Source organism: Jaculus jaculus, chromosome 2 (assembly GCF_020740685.1).
Source record: "Jaculus jaculus isolate mJacJac1 chromosome 2, mJacJac1.mat.Y.cur, whole genome shotgun sequence".
Lineage (NCBI taxonomy): Eukaryota > Metazoa > Chordata > Mammalia > Rodentia > Dipodidae > Jaculus > Jaculus jaculus.
In genome coordinates, this window is record NC_059103.1 from 158,592,738 (window position 1) to 158,616,196 (window position 23,459).

Sequence of the window (23,459 nt, forward strand, 5' to 3'; positions counted from 1 at the left end):
TAATCCCCTGCAATTCTGAACACCATTACTATGCAGACTTCTTTGGGATCATTTATAAGGCCAGAATATTCTTACTTGACTGAGAAAATATATTTCCTTCAAAATAAAAAGCCAAATAATTATATTATTTAAGCTTACAGTGGATGTCTATGTGTAAAGAATGTTATAGTCTTACCTCAACATATGTAGAGTAAGTTAAGAAGTAAGATGCAGTAATGCACCCTCTCAGGAGAAAGCATGTTGACCTTGTTTTACAATTTTAAACCATACGTTTTATTTGAGAATTTTTCCACATAGCATTCCTTGGCAAACTTTTAAAACCATGTAAAACACACAGCCATTCATATTCCTGATCCTGCTGAAACTAGTACTAACTTTCTCATTTCCTATGTGATCAATTCCTGATTTAAGTTTTTCCCAGAAAATTTATTTTTAAAAAGTTCTGTTTAATGCTTAATAGAGCAACACACACAAAGGATTTGTGCCACATCATAAAGGATTTAAACATATCCAAAGATAAATTGTAGGCAATTAGGTAGGCATTTTCTATATTTAATAATCTAATGAGGCTAAATTTATAAATTCACAATGACGAATACAACTGGCACATCTTCCCTGTCATAATTGATAATTTGTTGTTAGAAATAAAGTTGAAAGTAGGTTAAACATCTGTAAAACTATAAACATAAATAGAGGTAAAACGCAGCTTGGACAGAAATTTTTTCCACTTAAAATGGTCATATCCCACATTAAAAATTAGATTACATATGTTATAGGCATTTTTAACTAGAGATCAGCCAGTATTTAAACATGAATATGTTTGACCCCATGAAGTTTGGCATTTCATGCCTCTGTACCCAAAGCCTGTACATATCTTCCACGATCAGAAAACAAATTCTCAAAAATGTAATCATAAATTAATACTGTAACATATATAACTGTCAACTATTCAGGAAAATCATGTGGCATATATTTTGTTTTAGAAATCACAATAATATTTTATTTAAAACAGATATCATTTTTAAACATAACCCAGTCTAATTCTCTGTCACATGGCTGAAGTGGAGGTGTCTTAGAAAAATAAGGCAATTAAAATAAGCAAGCCAATGATAGCTTCTAATGAACTAACAAAGCTTAATGTCATGACCAAGCTTAACTCATCAGATTGGAATTAAGAGTTTTATTGGCTGATTAGTAGCCATTAAATAATTAATTAATGAGGAAGTGAAAATTTTAAATTTTGATTTTAAGAATTAGGGCTATGAAGGCATAGAAATCTTATGACTCTAAGTTCCAATAATGCACAATTTCTTTTCAAACATGTAGCTTATAAATATATTTTAGGTTAAGGGGAAACACAGACTTTATATATCAAGTAGCTATTCTTTGTTGAGTTATCTGGAGTTTATATCACTTTGTTTACCAGATAACATAAGTAGAAAACGTCTACATGTGATAGGAAAAGTTAAAAGAAATTTGTTTGGGACAAAAATTTAAAAATTGTGTCAAGGTAATCATGTAGTCCTATTATCTAGCAAGACCAGTGAAATGGATGAAAGACAAGAGAAGGGGAAAATGTATAAACTATGAAGGTGAAAGTAGGAAGGAAATTAACAGAAAATATGTGGTAGAAGTATGCTGTAATTCTAATTTCAAGTAGAAACATCAGCATAAATTGTACATTCTGAATATCTCATAATTTTAAGAACTGACTATAAAATATTTTATATAGTATATTTTCAATAAAACGGCATTGTTTTAAATTATTGATAGATATAGTACAAGATGACAATGGTTACTTAAAAGATGACATATGTACATTGAATAATATATTAATTCATTTTGAAAAATATCAAAAGCCTTATATATTACTTTAATAATTTTAAAAGCCAACTTCTAGAATCAATACCTTAAGTTTGTAATTAAGAATTGTTTGGTCACACTAAAAATAGAAGACCATTAACATTGGAAAGAAATAATCCACTTACCATCATGATTAGGATTTCCTAGTGTCCATGGCTCATCTGAATCAAAATGAGTATCTCCTCCAATTCCTGGTCCAGGGAAATAAGCATGTGCCAAAAATCCTCCCTCCCCATCAAAGGGGGAACTGTCTCCATGAAAACCCGATGCAAAAATGATAGTTATATCCACATCCCGTTTGCCATTTTCTAGTTCACTGTAGGGAACTTCTTCAAACGTCAGAGGAGTTACATTCTGCCACACATCAAAGGCACGGCGAATTGCTCTACGGGTCTCAGGGTCTCCTACTTTTGGAGTTACGTTCTTTATACTGCAAGTTTGAAAAGATAATGATCAGTGCAGTTCCTTACATGGAATTTGACTTATTGTAGATCTTTTAATCTCTTCAGAAAATATCACAAAAAGATCACATTAAATAAAAACAAAATTTATTTGGTTTTCTTGATGCTGTAGCTGCTTATGATTACAATTAGTCATGTCATTCCACCAGATGAGTATTGCTATGTCGAGGCTATCTATGAGAAGATCTTTGCGGGTGATTAATGTGGAAAGACCAAGTGGACAATGTACCCCTGTACAGGAAAAGAAGCTCAAGAAGCTGCATCAGCTTTGAGCTAAAATAAATAATTCAGTTTTATAGGTATTGTATTGTAGTGATCATATCAAATCTAAGTAATGTCTATGTTTCTATCTGTGATCAGCAGTTCAGAAAATATAAAATTATTCTTTAATTTATTTAAAGAACATGATGTTGTATATTTTGATATTCTATTATTTTTTAGTTAAGTCTTCCTGGTTAAAAATATGTATTGTAGCTGAGTGTGGTGGCCTTTAATCCCAGCACTTGGGAGTTGGGAAGCAGAGGTAGGAGGATCGTCATGAGTTCAAGGCCACCCTGAGACTACATAGTGAATTCCAGGTCAGCCTGAGCTAGAGTGAGACCCTACCTTGAGAAACAAAAAAAAAAAAAATTAAAAAGTATTGTAAGTGAACAGGTGAATAGCTGTTTATAACAAAATTTTCCAAATCTTCTAAGACATGTAGTCTGAACTTCATTGACTTTAATTTGCACTGATAATACAAACAGATGAAGCAATTATTAATATTTTTATGATTCTTCTAAAATTAATAAGTTATGTATCATTATCCAGATAATTTTATGTTATTTACAGGTCAAATAAAAATTAGAACATATATTTTTTTAATTTTTTTTTGTTCATTTTTTATTTATTTATTTGAGAGCGACAGACACAGGGAGAAAGACAGATAGAGGGAGAGAGATAGAATGGGCGTGCCAGGGCTTCCAGCCACTGCAAACGAACTCCAGACGCGTGTGCCCCCTTGTGCATCTAGCTAACATGGGACCTGGGGAACTAAGCCTCGAACCGGGGTCCTTAGGCTTCACAGGCAAGCGCTTAACTGCTAAGCCATCTCTCCAGCCCTAGAACATATATTTTTACATTACAGAATAGGAATCCATGCTTTGCATTTGAAAAACAATGAGAAAATCCTACTGGACTAATATAATCAAATCCTTTAAACCAATATTCTTCTTAATAGTAACTTACACTAAGTAAATATATTACTACAAGAAGAGGATATAATATTTAATTGAATGTGTACTGGAACATACCCATAAGAGAAAAATTTAAGCTAAATAATTTACAATTACATGAGAAGTTTGGTGTCCTACCATATTTCTATACATAAGATAGATAGATAGAAGATAGATAGATGATAGATGATAGATAGATGGTAGATAGATAAGATAGATCATAGATAGATAGATGATAGATAGATGGGGTGACTTAAAATTATTTCACTTTAAATGATCTTTGTTCCCATCTTGGAAAACATTTTAAGATGCACTATCCATTGGAAAATAATATGGAGAATATATATTACATATATAAATTCATAACTACATCCACATAATTACAAAAATTAGACTGTTAATATCTACATTATAAAATTTTTAATGTATAAAATCAAGACAAAATTCTACATAGAAGAGCTGGAAATGCTCTGATATTCTTTATCATAAACATTCTAAGATCCCTTGTCTTTGATTCTATGCTAGTCCACATATTATAAAAGAAAGTCTTCATTCTCTTCTATGGAATAGTCCATAACATATTTACAATAACAATTTGATGATGAATTCTATTTGTTCTACATAAAGGGACCAGAACATAAATCATGCAGAAATGGGGTGGAAGGGAGGGAGGAGTGCTCTAGGGAGAACTGTGTGGTGAAATGTGTTGAAGTAGAAACAGCCTGGAAAAGTCAAGAGCAGCAAGGTGGCTGGGGTAGCACTGGCACAAGGAATGAGAGTCTCAGGGGGTTTTGCTTTGAGTATGAGGGGGAAAACTGGATCGCAAGGAGCAGATTTGACATTTGATTTGACCTTCAAAGAACCAATGGGCACGATAAGAAGCACATGTTCTCATGTAAAAGTTGAAACAGGAGCACTACTGAAAAATTCCAGATGGATAATGATGGGTTGTATTTTGGATATGATTTAGAATATTCCCACAACAAAATTTAAATCTCAGTAAAGGATGTATAGAACCAAAAAAGTCATGCATGTTCATGGATTATTGTTTTGGAAGTTTGTCTTGCCTCATGGCCCATTCAGCAGGATGCTATGCATTGTATTTTGAGAAAGAGTAATAACTGCTTGGAGGCATCAAAAATCTCTGAGGCTTGCTAATATATAAATTCCATTATTTTTTTGAAGAGACATGCACAGGGAAGTTACAATTCAAAACTTTGTATATATTATTTTCCTAGAAGTCATTTATTGTCTTTATACCCTAAGGGCTTCCAGAAGCCTCTCACTAATGGGGAGATAATTATATGATATATTTGTTTAAAAGCAGTTAATGAACAATGGATGTAGTTCTAGGTGCTGGTGTTCACTGTTCCAACAGTGTTTGTGTATGCTAGTGACAAGGCACAGAAAAGTAAAAGAATAAAAATAGTGATAATTTCAGATACTGATAGAATGAATGAGGAGGCAAACTGAAAAGATGCTTCATTTACCTCAGTGACAAGAGGGACCAAAGATATTAATTAGTACTGAGTTCTCAAAGAGATTCTGTCCATTTAATGAATAGAATGGCACTGTGATGGTATAAATTTAACACCAAGGACAAGGTAACAAAATGAGAGATTGTCAGGGTTAGATAATATTCTATTGAAGGGAAGCTTTTAGAGAGTTTTAAGTACAGGAGCACCATGATATCACATCCATTGCAAAGTTTACTATCACATATGGAAAATGGGTACAGGGCAAGAACTTTAGTGATAAACTCATTGCAGAAACTCACACAGACATTAAAAGGACTATGGATAAGAGAGATGATCATGGTGAGATAAAGAATCAGTTTCCCACTGGGCGTGGTGGCACAGGCCTTTAATCCCAGCACTCGGGAGGCAGAGGTAGGAAGATCACTGTGAGTTCAAGGCCACCCTGAGACTACATAGTGAATTCCAGCCAGGTCAGCCTGAACTAGAGTGAGACCCTACCTCAAAAAAAACAAAGCAAAACAAAAATCAGCTTCCCTATACATTCTGAGGAAATAGTTATTGGGATAGGTGATTTATTCAATTTTTTTTGTTGTTGTTGTTTTGAGGTAGAGTTTCACTCTAGCTCAGGTTGATCTGACTGGAATTCACTACATAGTCTTAAGGTGGCCTCAAATTCACAGCGATCCTCTTATATCTGCCTCCTGAGTGCTGGGATTAAAGGTGTGTGCCACCACGCCTGGCTATTTAATTTTTAATTCAGAAATTTATCATTGATTGCAATTAAAGCAAAACCAGTCTTATTAGTATGATTAGTAAACACTTGATAGTTATGGAAAAATAATATATTAAGTATATTAAAGAATAATGAATATGGCTATCTCTGATACAAAAATATATCATTGTATTTTCCAAAGCTATGTGCTGATGTGTTTCCAAAATACATTTCAACACAATAGATGTGGTGTAAGTCATTCATTCTAAAAATAAATAAGGTATATAGGATGCTTCAGAATCATGGCTAGTTAGAAGTTGGAAGAAAATGTAGCCCCAGTTTTGATGCCATTGAAGATAAATTTATTAATACAACTTTTTAAAAAAAATTTTGTTTATTTTATTTATTTATTTGAGAGCGACAGAGAGAGAAAGAGAGAGAGAGAGAGAGAGAGAGAGAGATTGGGCACTCCACGGCTTCCAGCCACTGCAAATGAACTCCAGACACATGCGCCCCCTTGTGCATCTGGCTAACGTGGGTCCTGGGGAATCCAGCCTCGAACCGGGGTCCTTAGGCTTCACAGGCAATTGCTTAACCGCTAAGCCATCTCTCCAGTCCTTATTAATACAACTTTTACACTTACTAATAAATGAAATAACACAGGGCACAGAGATAACAATAAGAAAAGTAAAATAACACTATGGTTATTATGAATTCTAACAAAAATACACAATTGATTAAATATGTTTTGCACATTTAAAAACTGCTATAAAATTAATAAAAATTAAAGCTTTATAAACTTAGTAAAGCTAATTTGATTTTTAAATATTTAATTCCATTTCATTAAAGTTAAAGATATATACATTAATAAAATAATACATTTCACTTCCCGAGTCTCTATTTATTCTACTATTTCACTGATACTTTCAAATTTACTTTTTTTTTTTTTTTGGTGTTTTGAGGGAGGATCTCAGTCTGGCTCTGGCAGACCTGGAATTCACTCTGTATGCTCAGGTTGGCCTTGAACTAATAGAGATCCTCCTACCTCTGTCTCCCTAATGCTGGGATTAGTGACGTGCACCACCACATCTGGCTCTCAAATTTACATTTTCTTTTTTAAATTTTATTTTCACTTATTTATTTATTTATTTATTTGACAGAGACAGAGGGGGAGAGAGAGAGGGAGAGAGAGAATGGGCATGCCAGGGCCTCCAGCCACTGCAAATGAACTCCAGACAAATATGCCCCTTTGTGCATCTGGCTAATGTGGGTCCTGGGGGATCCAACCTGGGTCCTTTGGCTTTGCAGGCAAATGCCTGAACTGCTAAGCCATTGCTTCAGCCCTCAAATTTACTTTTTGATTAAATATGAAACAATAGCCTAAAACTGATGAACTTTTATCTTTAATGAATACATCTTTGACTTTTAAACAAATGAGGGTATTTTTATTTATCAAAATTATTTGCATTATGTACATTTGGAACTGACTTCTGCTTTACCATCACTAGATATTTCACTGGTTCATTCAATGATAATTCTATGTAGTTAAGAGCACACATACAAATTTTGATATAGTGATGAATCTTTTTTTAAAGTTAGATTGTTGTTGTCTAAGATTGAAAGCAAGAGAAAAGCTTAATACCTTGTCATTTAGTTAAGATGCAGAAATCTTTTAATATTCTTATTATAAAGTTGCATATCAAAGAGGGTGAAATACTATCTGGTCATTTAAATACATGGAATTTAGTGATTCTATAATGTATACTTACATATGATTCAAAATGATTGTGGTGGTTTAAATTTAAAAGGTCCCCCAAGTCATCAGGGGTCATAATTAAGCTTCCAACTCATTCCCCAGCTGGGGAGCCCTTGGAAGGTGAAGTCTTGCTGGAAGAGGTAAGTTGCTGAGGTAGACCTTGGAGTCAAGTGTTCAGAGCCTGTTCATGCTTAGTACTCTCTTCTATTGATGTTTGAATATGTGGGCTGGTTGTTGTCAAAACTTCCCCTTAAAATGGTAAGCCTGAAATAATCATTTTTATACCATTCTCTCTTTTTGTTTTGCTATTTTGTTCCAGTAATGAGAACATAATTGCTACAAGGATAATAAACTAAAGAAAATCCACTGTACTAGGAAGGTAGAAAATTACAATGTAATGACATTCATCAAAAAGATAAAGAGCACTGTTGAATTTTGAACATACTAACAATCAGAATACTTTCTGATATAATAAGGAGAAAACCAACTATACTAATTTACTATTAGTTTTATTATGTTTGTACAACTAATGGAATTCCCCAGCCTTTATATATGAGAAACAGTCATAGAACATAATTTGAATATTGAACCCTTCCTAGACACCCCACATAAAGTATCTATTTCTCCAGGGTGCTGGATTTCCAGGATAGACAGACTCAAATATATAATATTCTGGCTGTATTTAAATTGGTCCACCTCTCAATCTATGTCCTCTGGATATAAAAGATGAGTGTTCTTTGAAGTCAAAAGGATAAAGTTAACTGAGCTATTTGAAATCATAGAGTAAAATTTAAAAAAAAAACTTCTGGAATGAACTGACTAATTCTTAGCAACTGCTGACTCTCTTTACTGTGCAGGTGTTATTAAAATAAAATAGCTTCTATTTTGTGTTCTCAGTTGTCCAAAGGGCAAGCAGATAAAACCAATGGGAAAAAATAAATTAATAAAACAAATGGTAGCTAAAAGATGAATAAAATGGGAAAACTGAAACTAATCTACATAAACTGGACAGAGAACTTAGAATACTAAGGCAGAAGCACTGCAAATTCTAGGCTTGGTCTACATAGTAAGACAATGTCTGCAAGCCAACCAAACAAAATAAACAGCAACAACATAAAGCAAATCAAACAAAACAACAACAAAACATCAATATATTATAATATAAAATAACTATATTTTTATTGTTTATTAATGCAATATAAAAACAGACTTAGCCGGGCATGGTGGCACACATCTTTAATCCCAGCACTAGGGAGGCAGAGGTTAGGAGGATCACCATGAGTTCGAGACCACCCTGAGACTACATAGTAAGTTTCAGGTCAGCCTGGGCTAGAGTGAGACCCTACCTTGAAAACCATAAAAAAAAAAAAAAAAGACTCATCTACCAATTAGATTTGTTTACCACTGGCCATTCATTACACTTCACAGTTTAAGTTTTTGAAAGAAAAACAACTTGTTTTTTCCCTCAAGACTTATGAGGTAAATAATTGTTAACAATATTCAATTTAGACAGGAAAATGGATACTTATATATATATATATATACATAACTGTAAGTTACTTTATTCTCATTTAAAGAGAGTAAGTTTAGGAGCTAGCATTTAAAACTGGGACTTTTTACACTAAAATGAGTCACTAGACACAGGCTGAGCTTTTCCATAACTTTGACCTTTTCAGGGACTGATAAATAGATATATGCAAACCATACACCATTGCCAGTAAGTAGAACAATCACTTCTAAGTATAAATTTTGATTCTCCCTCTCACATTTATTCATATTTTTCTTTATTTAAAATAGGTGCAGTCAGTATCCAAGGATACAGAGTTATTAAACAGGATGCTCTGTCAAGACTTTGGAAATCAGACTTAAAACAAAAGTTACTTTCTGAAATGATATGAATTCATTCAAAAATGACCATGAATGTATGGTATTATGTAAGCATTATAATCCTATAGTTGATTATATACCTTAAATCAGTTAGTACTTCCTTAGTTTTTTTTTTTTTTGTTTTTTTTGTTTTTTTTTTTTTTGGTAGGTGGGATAGGTTAGGAGTATGAAATTAGTTCCATTTTTTTCTACATGAATAATCAATTATTGGGAAATAATTCTGTAAATAAATAATCCTTTATCTCTCCACTGATGTAAAGAAGACCTACTCTGTCATACCTCAATGTTGTCTATATGTATGAGAACACTTCTGGAATCTTCTCACTGTACCACTTCTTATTTATCTCCATAATAAGAACACAAATTATCTTAAATAGTATTAATTTAAAGAGGGTTCTTCTGTCTAGTTGGTTGGAAACACCTTGAGGTTTTCCTTGGTATTCACTCTATATATATATATATATATATATATATATATATATATATATATATATATATATATATATATATATATATATATATTTAAGTTTGTTATACTATACAAGCAAAAAAATACTTACTGAGATTTTGGTTATAATTGCAATGAATTTTGAAACCATTAAGGTTGTATTTTACCATCAAGTTTTCAATTGACACTAAAATATATCCTTATGTTCATGTTTAGGTCTTTTCTATGTTTTCAATAAATAGTTACAATTTTCTAGACCAACAGACAAGTTTTAGTTATTTACTCCTTGAATGTTAAAAGGCAAGTGAAAATAAAGCCTTCAGCCAAAAGAACTGTCTCTGGCTATACCTTCTCTAGAGGAAACTCATTCTGAAAAGACAAAGCAACCTCTATCAAATTCAGATACAGGAGAAACTGTAATTGTCAAATTTAGTATTTAAAATTATAGATCAATATGATGAGTTCTAACAGAAAAGTGGGCATCATGAAAATATAAGGGTAATATAAGCAAAGTGATAGAAGCTCTAAGGGAGGTAAAAATAATATATCATCATAAAATTCATAAAACACATGCAAGATGTCTTTGCTGTGCTCATCAATACAGTGGGTACTAGAAAGGAAAGACTCCATCAGCTTGAAGATGAGTCATTAGTATCTTTAAAAACTGAAATGCCAAGAATGCATAGGAATAAAATTGAACAAACAATCCAAGGACCATGAGATAACTGATGAATGAGAATATCACAAGAAAGCAAAGAGCACAAGTAGTAATGGCTGAGAATATCCCAAGATTAATGAAAGATAACAAAGCACAGCTACAAATTTCAGAGAACATGAAACAAGCTTCAAACTCCCAACCCTCACCCATGGGAAAAAGAAAGGGAAAAATTAAGTTTAGGCATATAACAATCAGATCATGATCAAATGAACAATACACACAAGTAGAAAACACTTCAAGAGGCCAGAAGGATGTGGGAGGGGGATCATACCTGTAGAAGAATAAGGAAACAATTCTAGTCAGACTTCTCTTCAAAAAAAAATAAATAAATAAAAATAAGAAAAATACTATGCAACATTTAATAAGTTTAAATAATAACATCACCAACCTAGAATTTAGTATAAAGTTAATTTTCCATTGCAAAGTGAAGCAAGAGAAAAATAACTTTCTTAAAGGAAAAGTAAGAAAATTTTATCAACACAGTTGGCTGACAAGAAAATTTAAGACACTTCCTTAAAATTAGAATTCTTAATGTTAGAAATTCAGATACAGTAATGGGGTATATTAATGAAAATACAATAATGGAAATCATTATATAATTCTTTTTCTATATTCCACAAATTATAATCAAAATTTTATAAAAAAAACACATTAATATTTAAACTATCTTCAAAATGAACCACTTGGTAATAACTATATATTATCACATAAAAGACCAATATGATACAAATGATAAAATGCTGATGGTTGAAGAAAGATAAGTAGGAAGATATGCATGTTTAAGAATAGGAAATATCAATCTGGTTAAGATCTTAGATCTTCCTAACATAATTTGTAGATATAATGTAATATCAAAATCACAGCAAGGGCTGGAGAGATGGCTTAGTGGTTAAGCGCTTGCCTGTGAAGCCTAAGGACCCCGGTTCAAGGCTCGGTTCCCCAGGTCCCACGTTAGCCAGATGCACAAGGGGGCGCACGCATCTGGAGTTCGTTTGCAGTGGCTGGAAGCCCTGGCGCACCCATTCTCTCCCCCCCCTTTCTCTCTCTGTCTGTCGCTCTCAAATAAATAAATTTTTAAAAAAATTAAAAAAAATCACAGCAAATTATTTACAAATATGAATGACTTAATTTTGATGTTTATATTGAAAGACAAGAAACTCCATATAATTAAAACAATATTCAAATGATGATAGGCAATGGAAACTACTTGACTTAGTGATTTGTTCCAAAGTCAATCATCAAAACAATGGGATGTGGGCCAAAGGGCTGACATTTTGCCCAATGGAATAGAGCAAAGAAACTGAACAACACTGATCTGTGATGAAGCACAAGGACAAAACAATGAACAACAACAAAAAACAAACAAACAAAAAACAGAAATCATGATGGGCTTTTTAGCAATGGCATTGGAAAAATTGGTTATCCATCTAAATGAATGTAGAAGAAGTAATGTGGGTAATGGCATGCCTTACTTCAGAAGTAACTGAGACTGGATTTAGTAGAAAACTATTAAATTTCTAGATGATAACACAAAGAAAAATTTAAATAACCTTGGCTTTGATGATGATTTCTTGGCTATTACTTTAGATGAAATTTAAAGCTCAATACAGGAAGGAAAGTAACTTAGACTTTATCAGAATTAAAATTTCTGCTCATAAAAAGATATTGTAAAGATAATGTCAGGATAGGCCATGTGCTAGAAGAAATTATAAAGAATATTGACAAAAGCCTAAAATGTATAACATATTCCAAAAGTCTTAACACAAGAATACTAATTTTATTCAAAAGATCTGAATAGAAACCTCAACAAAGTGTCTACGCTAATGAACAATAGACATTTAGAAAGATGCTCAAAATTTTACTTCATTGAGGAATTGAAAACTCAATCAACTATCTTAATACAAATGCTTCAAGTGAGTAAACAAATGAAAAACTTTTACCACTATTAAAATACCTAAGATCAAAACACCAACAAAACTAAATACTAGAGATTGTAGGGATAGGAGTTTTCTCATATTGTTTATCATCGTACAAAATGGAATAGCCATGTTGAGAAAGCTTTGGAAATCTGTTATAAAACTTTCCTGTCTTATTGTAAAATGGGCAGTGTGGTAGTCAGGTTCACACTGTTGGCAGAAATCACCAACCAAAAGCAGTTTTTGGTGAAAAGGGTTTATTTTGGCTTATAGACTTGAGCTCCATCACAGCAGGAGAAAACGATGACATTTGCAGAGGGTGGTCATCACCCCCTGGCGACAGGAGAGTGTGCCAAACACTGGCAAGGGGAAACTGGCTATAAAACCTGTAAGCCTGCCCCCAACAATACACTGCCTCCAAGAGGTCTTAATTCCTAAATCTCCATTAGCTGGGAACCTAGAATTCAAAACACCTATATATATGTGGGACACCTGAATCAAACCACCACATTCCACCCCTGCATCCCGTAAACTGATAACCATACACATGGTATAAAATACAGCACATTCATCTAACTTTAATAGTCCCCATAGTTTTTAATCAATTCTAATAATGATCAAAATAGCCCCATAACCCAAATTCTTTTAACTGAGCCATAACATTAAAAAGTAAAAATCTGGGCTGGAGAGATAGCTTAGTAGTTAAGTGCTTGCCTGTGAAGCCTAAGGACCCCGGTTCAAAGTTTAATTCCCTAGGACCCACGTTATCCAGATGCATAAAGTGGTGCATGCATATGCAGTTCATTTGCAGTAGGTAGAGGCCCTGGCGCTCCCATTCTCTCTCTCTCTCTTTCTCTCTGTTGCTCTCAAATAAATAAATAAAATAAAATAAAATAAACAAAAAAAGTAAAAATCCCCCCAAAACTCATAATGGCACAGAACAAACATTCACACTGCAAAAGATGGCATTCTGCTTAGCAAAGAAATATTCAACTGATACAAGATTTAAAACAGGGCAAACATCAAACTCTGTACCTCCAAGTCCAAAATCTCTAGTTAATGACAAGTCTCCAAGTCCACCAATTCTAAACACTGACAAATCTCTGGAATTCCAATTCTGCCCCTCCACCTAAACTACTCAGTTCTGGAAAGCTTCATCTGGGACCAGCAACTTTCCTTAGCAGCCATCTCTAGTTGTCCTAGCATCTCCACTGGGTATCCACTGCATCCCACACTTCATCCTCACAGCTCCAGTGGGTCTCCGTGCAGGCATCCAGCAAACCTGCTTCACAGTGCCCATGACCATTTCCAAAATACAAGACAGTGTTGCAAATTCAATGACCCTCTCTTTCTTGTATTTGTTATACTCTACAATACCAAGTAGGGTGTCAATTTTTTAATCCAGGGTGCATAAGGCAGACATTGAAGAACAGAACATTCCTTGAGCATTGAGGTCCCTTCAAAAAACTGCATTCTTTCTGTTGTCCCAATGCAGGTCAGATGGCCCAATCTCAATGGCTGTAATCTCTCATACAATTGCAGCTGACCAGGCAGCAGTTTCAGCTTAAAGATTTCTTTCTGTGTCATATCCCTCTGTACACGTCAGTCTGTTTTATGCAAAGCAACCCTGCACAACTTCTCAGGACATGAGCAGAACAGAAAGCTTCTCATACAAATTGCTTCTATCCCAGTCCAGGCAAAGTTCTTTCTCACCTTCACAAGCCAAGCCTCAAAGTTCATAGTTCTTACTGCATTCAGGTCTTTCAACTCTGACCACAATAATCCATCAATCCATACTTACAGCAATACAAAGCATCTCTTAGTTCAAGTTTTCAAATCCATCCACATTCCTCTTGAAAATCAGCTCCAAAAGGCCAAAACCACACAGTCATTTGTCTAACATCAATTGACACCACTCCTTGGTACCAACTTTACAGTTGCAGTCCGGTTCATATTATGGCAGAAATAACCTCACCACAAGCAGCTTTTGGGAAAAAAGGGGGTTTATTTAGGCTAACAGACTCAAGGGGAAAACAATGGCATGAGCAGAGGGTGGACACCACCCCTTGGCCAACAGAATGTGGACAATTGCAACAGGAGAGTGTGTCAAACACTGGCAAGGAGAAACTGGCTATAGTACCTATAAACCCACCCCCAACAATACACTGCCTCCAAGAGGCATTAATCCCCAGATTTCCATCAGCTAGGAACTTAACATTCAGAACACTTAAGTTTATGGGGACACTGTAGTCAAACTACCACAGTCAGTCTTGCTCCTTGAAACTTATTCCTGTGCATGCAAAGACCAGATGACTGTTTCAAGAGTCATCACTAGGAAAATGGTTTTATGAGACCAGTTCTCTCATTGGCATGGATTTCACCAGTTAAGCTTTGACTGGTTGGTTAGTAAAGAACTTTTTTGGGCTGGTGAGATGGCTTAGTGGTTAAGCACTTGCCTGTGAAGCCTAAGGACCCTGGTTCCAGGCTAGAATCTCCAGGACCCACGTTATCCAGATGCACAAGGGGGCGCACGTCTGCAGTTCATTTGCAGTGGCTGGAAGCCCTGACACACCCATTCTCTCTCTCTCTATCTGCCTCTCTCTCTCTCTGTCACTCTCAAATAAAAAAATAAAAATTTAAAAATAAATTAAAAAAAAGAACGTTCTTGTCTCTGCCTTATCAGTGCTTGGATTATACAGATTTGACATGTATATCACCCAACCCAGCATTTTCTTTGTTTTGTTTTGGAATTTTTGAGGTAGGGTCCCACTATAGCCCAGGCTGACCTGGAATTCACTATGTACTTTCATGTTGGCCTTGAAGTCATGACAACCCTCCTATCTTGGCCTCCCAAGTGCTGGGATTAAAGGCATGCCACCATGCCTAGCCCAACTGAGCATTTTTACATGGGTTCTAGGGACCTCAATGAGGTCCTTATGATTAAAAAGAAAACACTTTACCAAGTTAGCCATCTCCCAACCTTTGTATTATTTTATTTCTTTCTTCAAATTTTTAAATTTTCTTATTTATTTTGAAAGAGAAAGAGAGAGAGAAAGAGGGAGAGAGAAAGAGAATGGACACACTAGGGCCTCCAGCTGCTGCAAACGAACTCCAGACTCATGAGAGCCCCTTGCATTCATGTGTAGTATGGCATATTTGCTTCACTGTGCACCTGGCTTATGTGGGACCTGAAGATTCAAACATCAGTTATTAAGCTCCACAGGCAAGCAACAAAACTGCTAAGCCATCTCTCAAGCCCTATTTAATTATATTTTAACTATCTGGGGTTTCTTTTAGATTTTCTGAGTATTACATTAAATAAACTCTGAGTCAATAAACCACATCTCAATATTCACTTTTATTTCTTTTTATTATCTTACCTGGATAAGGCCTTCTCTTTGCTACATTGACAGAAAGGACATTTATGTAAATAGTTTTTCATTAACATGTAGAAATACTTTTTGATAAGTATCTTAATTTGCCTATCACTAAGTACTATTTGATAACTAAGTTCATTAGAGATAAAAGACTCATTAGATATTAGGCTATGACTGGGGAAATATAAACACTCAATTCCATATTAATTTCCTGGTATAATCCTTTACTCTTTTTGAACATATAGCATAGCTTATAGAAATAAACAAAAAAACAAGTGTGTGAAACCAAAAAATTCCATGAATGAATTTAAATGATTGTGAATATCAACTCCATAGTTTGAGGTTACTTTGCTGTTGATAGTTTTTCTTCAGAAAACATGACACAATCTCAGTAAAATAATAAATTACATGGTATGTGGGAGGATAGGGAAGGCATATAAAGTAATCCTAAAAAGTATTTACTGTCTAAATACTCAAAATAAATTCAAATGGCATACTCTAGCTACATATAGAAAATCAAAAGTAGAATTATTATATTTCATATTTCATGAAGGCTCATTTGTATAAATTAGTAAAAATTATAAAATTCTATTATTTATACAAATAGTAAGAAGTCTAAAATTCTCTAATAATCATACAATTTGATAGAGCCGGTTCTTTGTATCTGCTTCCTGAAGTGCCTTTCATCCTCTGCACATTGACTGAGCAAGCTTTATTCCTAAGGGCATTGGTTAAAAGAACATTTCCTTCAGGAGACCCCCAATTTTCTAGAATGTGTTGGATGATCCAGGTTTATATGCCTCTTGTACCTCATTAATTTCTTTCCATAATAGGCATCCATCACATTTATGTAATGGTTTAACTTCTCCATGTAGCTATGTGCTCCATGTGGACAAATAGGTCTCCTGTGTTTATTGTATTCCGTGTCCTCAGGGCCTCACACAGTTCTTTGTTCACTGGGGACTAAAGGCAAGAGTAGTTCAATGCATAAATGGACATGAGCATTTCTATGAACAGTAAGTGTCATTTTAGGTGGGAAGTCACATTTGTTTTTTTTTTTTTTTAATCCTTGAAGATGATACAGGAAAGCAATGATCTCCTCCAATATTATTCAAGGATGAAAAGTAAAATGGCTAGGGTGCTAGTAACAGTTTAGTGACGACTTCAAAAACTATGCACAAAAGGCAAATGTTTATATATCTTATTATTTAATGTTTTTTGGTTACGAATATGTATCAGATAGATAGTGCTGACACACTTATCTTGCAGTCCCTCTGAAACCTAGCATCCATTTTTGACTTGGGGGAAGTGGGGTTGCAGAATGCAAACGAGACCAAGCATGTGGAAGAATGCGCACAGTGTTCCCTGACCAACACCGCATTCCTCATTTCACTCTTAAGTTCTCTGTGACAGGGTCGGATCGCCCGGGTCGGAGCGGACACGGTGCACACGCGCAAGGCGGGGTGGGCGCCCGCCGCCGTACCTGTAGGTGACGTGCTTGTGCTGCCACTTCTGCCCGGTGAGCGCGTACCGCTTCCGGCGGATGTTCAGTCTGGAGCTGCCTCTTGTTTGGTCAGGCACACCACAACGAGGCTTCTTCATCCAGCTGAACAAGCAACAGTTATCAATTACAATCAACTCGAACTCATAAATTCCCAAGGAAATCAATTAGAAGGTTAATGTGAGGCAGTAGTGATGAAAATGGAAACCATAAAGTAAACGAAACATGTTCATTTTCTTAAAATTTGAACCTAAATAGATATATGTATGGGAAGGTCAAGAATCCATCATTGCAAATCATGCCCTTTAGATAAGTTTCTTTTTTTATAATGCAGTATGACATAACTGTAGACAGACATGCCTTATAACATCTAAAGAGAATTTACTTAGATATATATATATATATATATTCCCTCATGCTGTCATGAAATGACACTAAGGTATCATTTTTTCTTAATAATGAACTTTACTATATGAGCAAATTGCATGTTAGTCCAATTCCACTCCTATTGTGTTATTCTCTTATATCCCCTCTTCCCTGCCCTCATTCCACCAAGGGCCCTTTTCAGTGCGGTTGCTGGGATTCACCATGGGGTTATGAATGACTCAGTCAGTTACTGTGTGAAGGATACACAGAATACTCCTCCCTACCCTGTAGTGCTTACAATCTTTCTGTCCCCTCTTCCTCAATGTTCCCTGATCCCCGGAGCGTGTATTGTTAAGTGTACTCTAGTGGTGAGCTACACATCCTCTGATTTTCTGCTTTGATGAGTTATGGGTGACCTCAGTGTCTGTCACCATGTCTGTGGAGTAGGCTGTCAGGACTGTAGTGAGAGCATCATGTTTAAATTGCTGCTTCCTCTGTTATGTCTCCCTGATGCTGTGAAATGTGCTAGAGGTGGCCCAAGTCATTCTAGGCAGCAGTTAGCTATCTTTATGTGACATATTGATGAACGTAGGTTCTCCTCCATTTTCCCTGACACTTGTAAAAACAAACAAACAAAAAAGATTCTCCAATTAAGAGTGAGAGCAGTTTGCATAAAATGGGATAAGCTTTGTTAGTTGACTTATTAATGGGTATGGACACTCTTCTTGGCCAAAGACTAGAGAGATCTTCTGTCTGGAGTGCATGACTGATTCTTATCTGGTTCCCAGTACCAGGTATGAGTTCTCTACTACTGAGCAGGTCTCTTATCCAATCAGAGATGTTTATTACCTGCATAGGCTGTGTGTCATTATTGCACAGGTATGTACATCTTATCTGACAGGTAATTCTCATACCTTTCAGGATCCCTTGTTTGTTATTGCTGTTGGTGGCTTTATCCCCCAGCATCTTTCATAACACTTTATAGCACTGTGAAGGGTCATGAGCAAACAGCTGATTTCCTTCTAAGTCTCAGCATTCTGTGTCCCCAGACTGTGGTGTCTGCAGCCGTAGGGTGTTTCTGTTTAGCTCAGTCAGGTAATCAAGTACTTCATTGTTTAGAGGCCCTCATAGATCTGGCCAACCAACAGCTTGCTGTAGGGTATAAACCAGCTCTGGCACTTGGAATTACAGACCAGCATCCATGGTTTTAGGGTTAGACTTTCTTTACCCTCTCCAGGGGCCCTTTATCAGGGGCATTTCTCCCCTCCTTCTTATTATGGGTTATATATTTATATCCGGGGGGGGGCAGATATCTAGGGTATTGATTGATGCCAGCCTTATGTGAATCTTCCCTTCCCCCATGAGCTTTTCACCCCTTGGGTTTTGCCCCTCAAGTTGCCTGTCAAGTAACCCCTCCTAGCATCACTCCCTACTTCCACATTACTGTCCAAGAAAGATGGAAGTTTTCCAAGAAACAATAAGAGTTTCTGTTATTTCTTTATGCCCAGAGTAACATAGACATGTGAGTTATGAGATATAACACATAACTTACTAGTTTAAAAAGCAAAGAAAATCACTCTTTGCCTGTATTAACGTCTCCCAGTTAGACACAGTGAGTTACAATGCTAATCCCTAAAAATCTATCCTCATTTCCAACATTCTAAAGCTGATATCTCTGCAAGTAAGAAATGAGACTTCATGTGTTTAAGTTAGACTCATGGCGCTTTCCTAAATGCACTAGAATGTAAAACCCCCAAGTCAAGAGTCGACATATACACAGTATTATTCACAATTCCTGACATTTAAGTGATACACAGGAAATGTTAATTGATTGCATGGACAAAAACATGTGTGTGTGTATGTGTGTGTGCATGCTTTGAGCTAGAACATTACTATTGGAACTCAGGATGCAGAGCAGAGAGCTGACTGGCCTGGAACATGTAATGCTCCTGCTTCTGTCTCTTAAGTGCTGCAATTACAGGTTTTTTCCATCATACCTAACATACTTTGTATTTTTTTTTAAATGAAAATGGTTATTATTATTATTGCATAGGTTTATCTTGATCCAAATTTGACTAATAAATACAAAGCATTACAGATTTATCTACTATGTCTTAAGTGTTCATATATATGGGTATTTCATCAATGATGTTCTCAAAACTTATAATTATCCTAAGGTAGTTATCTATAGTTGTCACACTGAAAACACTTGGAAATAGAATATATATAATCATGAAATATTGATATAACTGTTTAATGTGAGCTGAACTTACTCTCAGTGATGGAAAACGTGTAACCGTACCAAGGAATGATGGGAGAAATGATTTAGAAGCAGACAGTTGGATAAAACTTAACAAAGTAAGTCTACCTATTATCAAGATGAGATGTATTTTGGGAAAAAAGAGATATCTTTTCCTTAAACAACTTTAATATACATAGAATTAAAAAGGAAGAAATAATTTAAAAATAAAATTCATTAACATAAACTTCAATCTTAAATCATGCACATGTTAGATTCAGCAGAAACTTCCTCACTAAAATAAGTTAAGTTTCTGTATTAGGGAATATCATTGCTGAACTCATAATGCATGTCTCAGGATATACTTTGCCCATCCAATACATAAAATTTCTTATGATGTAACTTTCTGTACTTACTCATTTCAGTCTGATTCATTCACTCCATACATGCTGAGAGGTATGAAGCTATGGGAAACACAAACCAGACAACAGCCCCTCATTGCTATGCTAAGTTCAAAAGTAAAGCATGAAGGATGGAAAGTTATGCTAATCGCTCTACCTAATTCTTGTGATCTACAGCTGTGTACAGTAGATCCAACTATCAGCAGATTAAATATGTGGAAAGCTGGGCATGGTGGTGCATGCCTTTAAACCCAGCACTCAGAAGGCAGAGGTAGAATAGCTATGAATTCAGGGCCAGCATAGGATTGTAGAATTGAGTTCCAAGTCAGTCTTGGCTATAGTGAGACCCTATCCCTCCCCCACCCCAAAAAAAAGTAAAAGAAACTATTGCAACTATATGGACATGTACAAGATTTTTTAAAAATAATCTTTCCCTAAACAATACAAAATTACCAACTATATTGATAGTATACACAAAATAAGAAATTCTCAGTGAAAGATGGTTAAAAAAAAAAAAAACAACTATGTTGGGCTGGGGTGATAGCTCAGGGGGTAAAGTACTTGCTCTGCAAATATGTGAACCTGAGTTCAGATCCCTAGTACCCAAGTATCAACCAGGTATTTTTTCAGCATATCAACACTTCACTCACAGTTGATACTCATTTCAGCAATGAAAGAATTTTCAGTTAATATTCCAAAGCTAAGATTTATGGAAGGGGTGTGGGAATAGCATGAAAAAAAATGAGAAAGGCATTTATAATTATCAAATTTCAAGTTATACTATATAGAATCAACTTTCATAAATGTAATACTGATTTATTATACTGATTTAAAAGAATAGGAAATCAGGTAAAATTTTTTTGAGGTAGGGTCTCATTGTAGCCCATGCTGAGCTGGAAATCACTACATAGTAACTTTATAAGTAGGGCAGATCATTATTGTCTTAATAAATTAATTTTAAAAGAAAAATAATAAACAAGAGGTCCTTGAGAGGAATAAAACTTTAATACAGAGCTCCTGGGGACCAGACTTTACCCTCTTTCTACTGACTTACTGGCCCTGTGACATTCAGGCTTTTTTTTTTTTTTTTTTTTTTTGGTGCCTCTCATTCTTCATTTCTAAAGGGGTGATAATGTTGACACCCTTACTGAGTTATTTTAACAGATCAATTAGGGCTGGAGAAATGGCTTAGCAGTTAAGGCACTTGCCTATGAGGCTTAATAATTCATATTCAAATCTCCAGGTCCTGCATAAGACAGACATACTGACATATGCAAGCAATGTTGCACATGTGCTCAAGGGGCTGCATGAAGGTGGAGTTCATTTGCAGCGGCTAAAGGCCCTGGTGTGCCCATTCTCTCTCTCTTCCTCTATCTCTGTTCTTTCCCCGCCCCTCTCTCTCTCAAATGACTAATATTTCTTTTAAAGAGTCAGGGCTAGAGAGATGGTTTAGCAGTTTTGCTTGCCTGTGAAGCCAAAGAACCCAGGTTTGATACCCCAGAACCCATGTAAGCCAGATGCATAAGGGGGTGCCTGTGTCTGGAGTTCCTTTGCAGTGGCTGGCAGCCCTGATGTGCTCATTCTCTCTGTGTCTGTCTCTCTTCTCTCCATCTCTCTGCTTGCAAATGAACTTCAGATACATGTACCACTCTGTGCATCTGGCTTTATGTGGGTACTGGGGAATCTAATCTGGGCCATCAGGTACTTCAAGCCTTTAGCCATTGAGATATGCCTCCAACACACAATTATTAATTAATTGATTGATTGATTGATTGATTGATTATGCACATATGGATATGTGTGTGTGGAGTGGGCACACCAGGGCCTCTTATCACTGCAAACTGGCATCAGATACTTGACCAAGTGGCTTCGACTTAAATCCTGGGCAGCAAGCTTTGCAAAAAAGCACCTTTTACCACTGAGACAGATTTCTAGCCCAGTTCTAGTAATGTTATATATCTTTCTTGTTCTTACATCAGATACCCTTAGGCTCTGTTTGTACTCAAGGATTTAGATCCAATAATCACAAGAGAAATGTTAAAAGAATATTTACATAGGGCTCAAAATATTGAGAGCTATTTTCTCCATGAACTCATTAGCTGCTTGCATGGGCACACATGGAAATCTCAAGTCTAAAAGAGCAAAGTTAAAATGACAAACATAAGAAGACACAGGAAAAATGGGTTATGGTACCATGAACTTCAGTGAAAAGCAAAGTTCAATAACTATCTGCATTTACCCTTCAGAATAAGAATCTAAGACTGTGCCAATCATTCCTCTGTAGCTACCAGAGGAATTATTATTATTATACACTTTAAGTGTCATTAGCATATTCAACAAGTTTTAAAAAGCTTTACTTCCTATAGACTACATTTTTGTTTTAGTTGAAAGATTTAGTATTAATTTATTAATATTAATATTAATAACAAGTTTGTGAGTTAACAAATTTGTGAGTTCTTGGGCTCGATGGGTTCTGTAGACTCTGGGTGCTAGGATTCACAGAAATTGCTAAGCCTCTTAATGAGGCCACAAGGGGGCAGGAGAATGCCTTGGACTGGACTCCAGAGATAGACAGAGCCTTCTACTGGCTAAAGGAGGCACTCCTTAAGGCCTCAGCACTGGCCCTACAAGCATCTATAAGCCTTTCTACCTGTATGTGAGTGAAAACAAAGGCATAGCTAATGGAGTGCTGACTCCAACTCTAGGCCCTTGAAAAAGACCAGTAGCCTATCTGTCCAAAATGCTGGATCCACACAAGGATGGTTAGCCTGCCTGCACATCATGGTGGCCTCTGCATTGCTGGTTAAGGATGCAGACAAGATTACTATGGGACAGGAAACGATCATAATTACCCCACATGCCATCCAAGGGATTCTCAAGAATCCTCCAGATTGATGGTTCTCTAATAACTGACAGGTACATTACCAGTTTCTGTTTCTGAACCCACCCTACATCCGATACCACACTATGTCAGCCCTCAATCTGGACACTTTACTGCCAGATCCAGACCAGGGCATTACACATGACTGCTCAATAGTGTTGAACCAAGTCCAAAATGTGAGGCCAGACCTAACAGACATCCTCTGGCCTGGCCAAAATCAGAGGTGGACTACTTCACAGAT

The 23,459-nt window shown here is 35.7% G+C and overlaps 1 protein-coding gene across 2 annotated transcripts in view; it reads right to left on the reverse strand.

Annotated features, from left to right (window-relative positions):
• Mmp16 (matrix metallopeptidase 16) overlaps positions 1-23,459 on the reverse strand; it is a 306,078-nt gene that overhangs the window by 113,946 nt on the left and 168,673 nt on the right. The window contains exons 3-4 of one of the 2 annotated variants that reach the window (XM_004656918.2): positions 17,314-17,436; positions 1,989-2,293 (exon numbers count right to left, since the gene is read on the reverse strand). In XM_004656918.2, the coding sequence (XP_004656975.1) occupies positions 1,989-2,293; positions 17,314-17,436 (428 nt within the window). The remainder of the gene's footprint in view (positions 1-1,988; positions 2,294-17,313; positions 17,437-23,459) is intronic. The other variant, XM_045144394.1, reaches the window with a different exon arrangement.